This window comes from Lactuca serriola, chromosome 6 (assembly GCF_051521515.1).
Source record: "Lactuca serriola cultivar US96UC23 chromosome 6, Lser_US96UC23_V15, whole genome shotgun sequence".
Classification (NCBI taxonomy): Eukaryota; Viridiplantae; Streptophyta; class Magnoliopsida; order Asterales; family Asteraceae; genus Lactuca; species Lactuca serriola.
Genome location: NC_136413.1, coordinates 185925932 through 185934112, shown reverse-complemented (window position 1 = coordinate 185934112; position 8181 = coordinate 185925932). Strand labels below are relative to the sequence as shown.

The 8181-nt window shown below is 31.0% G+C and overlaps 1 protein-coding gene across 2 annotated transcripts; it reads left to right on the top strand.

Moving 5' to 3' along the window:
* The first annotated feature begins 559 nt into the window (after positions 1 to 559).
* On the top strand, positions 560 to 3978 carry SDG37 (SET domain group 37). Of its 2 annotated transcripts, none has more exons than XM_079005408.1 (14): positions 560 to 737; positions 914 to 1059; positions 1405 to 1539; positions 1639 to 1693; positions 1792 to 1910; positions 2016 to 2104; positions 2185 to 2266; positions 2356 to 2460; positions 2601 to 2691; positions 2779 to 2898; positions 3026 to 3132; positions 3226 to 3295; positions 3396 to 3459; positions 3542 to 3978. In XM_079005408.1, exons 1-14 carry the CDS (start codon positions 635 to 637, stop codon positions 3702 to 3704), a joined length of 1449 nt encoding a protein of 482 aa, XP_078861534.1. In that variant the 5' UTR covers positions 560 to 634; the 3' UTR covers positions 3705 to 3978. The 2 variants fall into 2 exon arrangements, with proteins under 2 accessions (XP_078861534.1, XP_078861532.1); XM_079005406.1 differs by having other exon boundaries at positions 560 to 863; positions 968 to 1059.
* The last annotated feature ends 4203 nt before the right edge of the window (positions 3979 to 8181 follow it).

Genomic DNA, 8181 nt, shown 5'->3' with positions numbered 1-8181 from the left:
GCAAAATTGAGTTTTTTTGGTTATTTTCATAACGTAATTGGTGTATTAGGCTAAATTTGTAATTTTCTCAATATTTAATGATGTATGTTTAAAAAATAACTAATAAGTAATCTCTCTATCTAATAAAATAATAATTTTATTTTCTTTCTGACATCTGTCATCTTATTAGGCCTCCTAATTAATATATATTTTATTTTCCTTTTGCTATATGTCACCATATTATATCTCCTAATTAATACATGTCATTTGTAAACCTATTGATTTTCCATTTCAAATTTTAAATTTACCACTCTAATTACATTAAATTAATAACACTAGAATAAAAATTAAAATAAACTTAATACAAATTATAAAATGATATAATTTCACATATTTATTTAAATCAATTATTAAAATTTATATAACTAAAAAATCTCTTAATTAATAATTTATTTAAAATAATTAATTATTAATTTTAGATTATATAATATTGGTTAGGTTTGTTAGGTTTAATATATGTAAATAAATTTGAGTTGTTATTTTTTTAAATATTGTATTAATTATAAGTCGAGTATATCACAGGACTGAAAGGGTTTCGTTGGTTTCTCTCTGTTTGCCGTCTTCAGTGCGAATTGGGTGCCTACTCTTGCTCGTTATGGAAGATTTGCAGAAGCTCCTGCTACATGACCATGGTCTATCAGTTTCGACACTTCCGGAGAAAGGTCGCTGCCTCTTCACTACTCGAGAATATTCCCCAGGTATCTCTCGATTTCTAAACCTTCATCCCTCAGTTGTAGCTAGCAAATGGGTCAATCGTGGTTTGGATAACCGGTCAAAATGTGTTCCTCTCAAAACCGATACAATTAAACGATACTATGAAACAGGTTTGTGTGGATTGGATGTTGATCATTCTATTTATATTCTTAAATTACAGGAGAAATTATATTATCTGAAGAACCTTATGTTTCTGTACCAAACAAAACTCCAGTGAAATCCAGATGCGATTGGTGTTTTACATCAAGTAATGTGAAGAGATGTTCATCTTGTCAAGTTGTGTGGTATTGTGGAAGTAAGTGCCAGGTATATTTTGCTTCATGTTGTTATCTTATCTATAGCATTCATCTTCCATTAATTTGTTTATTATCACATCCTACTTTCATTTCTTTCTATTACATCTTTCTACTTTTAATTTTCTCTCATCCAAGGTATTGTACTTTCTTTTTTCTTTCATTTGAACATATTGTACTTTGAAAAATTCTACCCAATTATAGTTGGATAGGTTTTTCAAACTACAATAGTCTAGGATGCCATAACAAACAACTAAACGAAAATATGCTGCTATTTGCTTCCATTAGTTCATCATTATTGAAATCATCATCTCCTTCTTAGTTCTTAATCTGATGTTTTCATTGGTGATCATTTTAGACATCTGATTGGAAGGTTCATCGACTTGAATGCCAACTTCTTGCCAAGCTGGAGAAAAATAGAATAAAATCTCTTACACCTTCTATACGTTTGATGGTTAAACTTTACCTACGCAGGAAATTGCAGAATGAAAAGGTGAAACTCTCTCTCTCTCTCTCTCTCTCTCTCTCTCTCTATATATATATATATATATATATATATATATATAATATTTAACACTAGCATTAATGCCAGGTTATTCCTACTAGTGTGACAGACAACTACAATCTGGTGAAAGATTTAGTATCTCGTATCCTTGTGTATATGGAGTATTGCCCAGTATATATATGTATTGTGATGCGAAGTTTCAATGGTTTTTGTTGTTAAATTTGACACATTTTCATAAAGATATCTCTGAAGTTGAAGAGATGCAGTTGGTGTTGTATGCACAAATGGCAAGTCTTGTAAATATAATACTCCAGTGGTCTACTCTCAATATCAAAGAGATTGCAGAGAATTTCTCCAAGGTACAACGTTCTTTAAACATCCAATTTACTTTTTAGATTAGTAAATCTTGCAGCTATTTTTCCCAATAATTAAAACCAACTATTTTAATCACATTTCACATACAGCTCGCATGCAATGCACATACAATTTGTGACAGTGAGCTGATACCATTAGGAACCGGATTATATCCCGTCATTTCCATTATAAATCACAGGTGACTTCAGGGGTAAAAATGGTATTTTTCTTCTTTGAAACTTCACTCACATCAACTAACAAATGACTTTGATTTTACAGTTGCTCTCCAAATTCAGTTCTTGTATTTGAGGGCAGAATTGCAACTGTACGTGCTATGCAAACAATACCAAAAGGCAGTGAGGTATGTTTTTCTTACAATCCTTTTATTTTTAAGAATCAGATTATTTATGATTTTATTCTAATAATAATATAATATAATATAATATAAAGGTATTGATAAGTTACATAGAGACAGCAGGAAGCACCATGACTAGACAAAAGGCTCTGAAAGACCAATACTTCTTCATCTGCAGTTGTCCCCGATGCATAAAACTGGTAATTTACATTCTACTTTTATTACTCACTTCACCAAAAAATCATTATTTGTTAGAAGATATTTGGTATTATTATTGGTTACAAATTATAAGTTACGTTTTGTTATTATGAATAAAAACTGCATTGCTTTTGATTGAAAGGGTGAGCATGATGACATTGAAGAAAGTGCAATTCTTGAAGGATACAGATGCAAGAATGACACATGCAATGGCTTATTGCTTCGTGATCTTGGTATGATATTAATCCATGAGACTTGATTTCTTGTAGTGTTGATATTGTTTTATTTATTTATTTATTTATTTATAATTTTGTTTGCAGAAAGTAAAGGATTTAAATGCCAACAATGTGGGATTGTAAGGGAGAAAGAAGAAATTGTAAAGATTGCTAGTGAAGAAAAAACAATTTCAAACAAGGCATCTGTAGCACTTTCCTCTTGTCGTATCCTTTAATTTTTTCTATGTAATTAATATATGTATTTGTGGATATCTTTTACTTGTTTTTTTTTTTTTTTTTTTTTTTTTTTTTTTTTTTCATTTATTGAAAATCTTCCTTAATTAGATTTCAGATAACAAGGAAGCCCTTGACATGTATTTAATGGTTGAGAAACTCCAAATGAAGCTTTGTCATTCCTATTCAATCAATCTAATGCGTACAAGGGAAACTCTATTAAAAGTAATGCATTTAATCCTTTTTATACATATATATTTTTTAAAGAAGTTAAATAGTTGATAAATGTCACACTTTTTTTTTTTTTTTTTTTTACAGATATTAATGGAGTTGCAAGATTGGAAGAAAGCACTTACATATTGTAGACTCACTATCCCAGTTTATGAAAGTACATTATCTATTACAAAAATATCTTCCATAATCATTATAATCAAAAGTTAAAAATAATAAAATATCCATTTACCATTGATTATTCTATTTAATTACAGGAGTGTACCCTAAATTCCATCCTTTAAGAGGGTTGCAATATTACACGTGTGGGAAGCTTGAATGGTTTGTAATAGTACATTATTTTTTTTGTATATATCCAACTTCCTTAACATTTTTTTAAATAAAAAGTTTATAAAATTTTCAGGTTACTTGGATACACTGATGAAGCTATTAAGTCGCTTACACAAGCAGTTGATGTATTACGCATTACTCATGGAACTAATACTTCTTTCATGAAGGATCTTATTGCAAAATTGGAAGAAGCACAAGCAGAAGCTTCTTACAAGCTTTCATCAATGGATGATTAGTGATATCAATTTGTACTTAATCTTAATGAGGACTTCAATTAATCTGATAAGTTATATGTCGGTGTTTCTTTTTGACTTAATAGAGAAAGTCAAGGAAATGAGGGCTTTTATATCAAGTCCTAACTTAGTTTATGTAATTTTTGGTAGATGTTCTGTTTTATACAATTGTTAAACAGGTAGAAAATTTTGGGGATTCATGACTATTAAATACAATGTGTACATATTTGAGCAACATTCTTAGTGCTAAAGGGATTAAGACATTTTTTTTTATGAACATCACTAATATTGAGTGTGTGTTGTGTATGTAAACCACTGACAAAAGATATATTTGTGTGTGTATATATATAGCCAAAGGTCCATTGAGAACAAAAATTTCATGAGGGTCGTGATAGATTGTCAAATGCTTTAACTGATATTTTTTTCGGGTACTTAATCTCCCTATTCTAATCTATCATAATAAATGAAAATGCTTTTGCCACTTCTCATTTCCTCAAGATTTTTATCATGTCATTATGTGAGATTTTTGAATTACTTAAATTCTACATGTCATTATGTGGTATTTTCAATTTTTGTTAAAAAAAAATTAATCAATTCCACTAATTAACATCTCTATTATTATATATGTACCTAGGTTATAACCCGTGGAAACTAGGGTTAATATGTATAAAGGGCTATTAGGTTATAATCCTAATAGGAAACCAGGGTTCATAATTTTCACTTATTTCATATTTCAAATTCAAATAAACTCTTCATTTAATCGCTCCTGTTTAACATTATGTTTTAATTAACCCGTATAATATACTGTGATAACCTGAAAATTTCTAACTTGCATTCTTCATTTCTTATCTATAATAGACTCGTTTTGCTATCTTGTAGTACCATTTAGGGTCTATTGGAGCGTTCTAAACGTGTTATAATCAAGGTTGGAGTGTGGAAATGGGTTAACTCAAAGTGTAGGAATCAAAAAGAGGCCAAACACTCCAACACATGGAGTGTGCGGCCACACACTTGAGTGTGCGGCCACACACATGTGTTTGCGGCCTCACACCCTTCCCAACTGCACACTCCACCTATATATATCACACTTAGTCATTTTTGAACACTTCCTTCACTTCTTCAAGCATAGAACACGAAATCCTCTCAAGTATCATCCATTCTCCTTGAAGATCTTCATAAAAGGTACCAAGAACACCAAGAACACCATCTGGCCGCACACACCATCTGGCAGCACACATGGCCGCACACATGTGCTGGCAGCACACCTGGCCGCACACACACATATAGTGTGTATTTTGGCCATACACTCCTTTGTAAAGCCTTATTCCCCTTCATACAATCATATATGGTTGTAACACTTCAATATAAGTGTTTACTAGTCCCTAAGGTGGTCCCAATTCACTTATTAGTTGTTCATAGCACTAATTATATTCATATGTGTGCCAATATATGCTAAACAGGATTCGCGTGTGTACTCAAGCCACTACTTGATACTTAGCAACTGATCCACCATTTTCATCAGAACCACTCACTACAGGTGAGTTCATACCCCTTAATCAATGTTTTAAACTGTTTTTAAATGTTTTATGGGGGGGGGGGGGGGGGATACAAGTAGAATTTTGTTAATTATTATATCAATCACATGTGATTAATAAGCAACATTCAAATGATTGGCTACTCATTAGCCGTTTTACCAAACAGTTTCCTTCAAAAGTTTTCATAAACACTTTATGTGTTTATAAACTCCTTATTACACTATACATTTTACTCTGTATATTACATTTCAAACTTATTTACAATCGTGTTTCAAACAAATGTTCTTTATACTAAACTGCTTTATCAAACCCATGCCTTCAAAACCATTTTATAGATCGACATCAAGTCGGCCTTTTCTTAGAAAATATTTATGTTCAAAGGTTTTACAAATCTTATTTTATGCTTTTAAATTATAAATTGCATGCCTCTATATGTATAGTTATATAAGAAATGTTTAAAAGACTTAGGAAGGCTATCCACCCTATTTCCTTTTCGCGCTTGAGATGTGGTCTGGTGGGATATAGGGTACTCGTCCGAAGGTCGTTTAAATATTAGTTATATAACATATGTACATATATAGTCATAAAGACCCTTCCAGTTCATCCCATGCCCTTGGGTAGCAAGGGCATACATCCATGTTCATACGTACCAGTTAGATTACTAGTAAACTACCATATGGGTAGTTTAGGAAGATACTAGAACTATTACTAGAACACAATATCATACTATGAGTCAGTTCATTCGTGAGTCAACACTTACTACTATGAGAACATATACAACTATACTAGAGAAGAACATATACAACTATACTAGAGAGAGAACATATACAATTATACTAGAAAGAGAACATATACGACGATACTAGAACGAGTACATTACTATACTTGCTAGGTAGAGAGCACGTACAATACTAGCTAGAACATTACAGTACATTACCGTACTATACATAAATATGGACACATGATCATATTTACATGAGTACACTTACAAGAATTACTAGTACATTTTATATGTATAGATTCTGTTATATAATCCTCATTCTTATCTTTACCTTGTGATTCAATCACATAATTGACGAGATAGATTGGATTTAATATCCTAGTACCCAAGGATACATTACGGGACTGACCATTCCTAAAATCTCTATTAGCTACAGAGGTAAAAGCACATCCACGGATGTCAACGGTTGATACCATTACAGGTATACTTTTGGGGATTGACTATTCCTATACCCAGCTGTTAGCAACAGAGGTAAATGTACATCTACGGATGTCTTCAGTTAACATTGTTAGTTGCCCTTGTTCCAAAGGGTAATACTAATACAGCTTGGTCTTGGTAGAAGACTACATTCAGAACAGTTAGGTCTTGGTAGAAGACTACATGCAGAGCAGTTAGGTCTTGGTAGAAGACTACATTGAGAACAGTTAAGTCTTGGTAGAAGACTCCTTTTGTTACTAATAGGAATCAAAGGGATTTCTAGGACTTTTCAAACGTTTACAGTTATTTTACAATCATTTTCATACATACAGTTCAATTACATTGTCAATACTTAAAATTTGTATACATACAAATACTTACATTTAAAATACATACAAGTATTTACAAACAAATTAAGACACTAAAATACTTATGATCTCACCAGCTTTAAAGCTGATACTCTCTTTCAAAATTACTTGTATCCTCAGGTCATCATAGACAGGTACCAATGCAAGGATTAAGGAAGATGGAGCTCGTTCAAGACTCATCTTTCATTTTGATTTATTCATTAGTGTCTATTATACATATCAGAATACACTTGTATTAAAATTTTATTATTAATGCAATGGATGATGTTATTGCTTGTTTACTACTTTTCATTGTTGTGATACTGTACATGACGTCCTCCGCCCCAGAACGTTTCCGCCGTTCAATGGTTTTGGGGTGTGACATATACGGGTTTCACAACTAGTTTATATTAATATGAAGGGAGAGACTAGAGAGCTTACCGCGAACGTGGCAACGTATTTAAGAAACACCCTATTGTCTTGCATTTATAGATAATAGTTTTTCTTTAAAACTAAAAATATTTAACAAACCTTGATGATAGGACCAAAATTGAAAAAGTTTTCAAATATTGGACAAAACATAAAAAAATATAAAACCACAGGGACAATTTTTGTAATTTACATAAAACATATTAAAATACAAAATAGTATTTGTGTTTTTTGACTTGTACTATGTTTACTCTAAAAATGGATCACTTTTTTTTTTTTTTTTTTTTTTTTTTTTTTTTTTTTTTTAAATTTGGTCAATTTTCAAGGTTTCAAATCTCTAACCGACTAGTTTGTGTGTCGGTTCATTACAGATTCCATTTCAGATTGATTATCCCTTTGTCTACACAACCAAAATGGTTTCCAAAAATTTAGATATCTTAAAAAAATGGTAGAATTAATCAAGATTCCAAGTAAACATACCATGATTCCTAGAACTACAGGCGGTACCCTTTTCTTAAGTATGGTTAGGGTATGTTTGACAATATCGTAAAGAGGAGACTTTTTTCCTTGTGATGAGTCCCTAGTGTAACCATGATGAGCTTGAGCAAAACTCAACAACTTTCTTAAATAACAATTTTTTTTCCACATAAAATACCTTAAAAAATATTATAAAATATTGTCATATAGTCATCCTTACAATCATGAATTGTGAGTTAAATAATGTCATTACATGAATAGAAAGCCTTACAAGTTTGAAAATGTATTGGGCCATACAACGCATACCGAGAACAAGTGGTTAATCGCTTTGTTATTTTTCAACATTGTTTTCAATTAAAAAAAATTAAATATACTAAAATTGATAGTTTTTTCTTTCTACAGTAAATAATAAAATTGAATCATAACAAAGTATGTTAAATTTGTAATGTAATATTGAATCATAACAAATTAATATTGAATCATAACAAAATTTT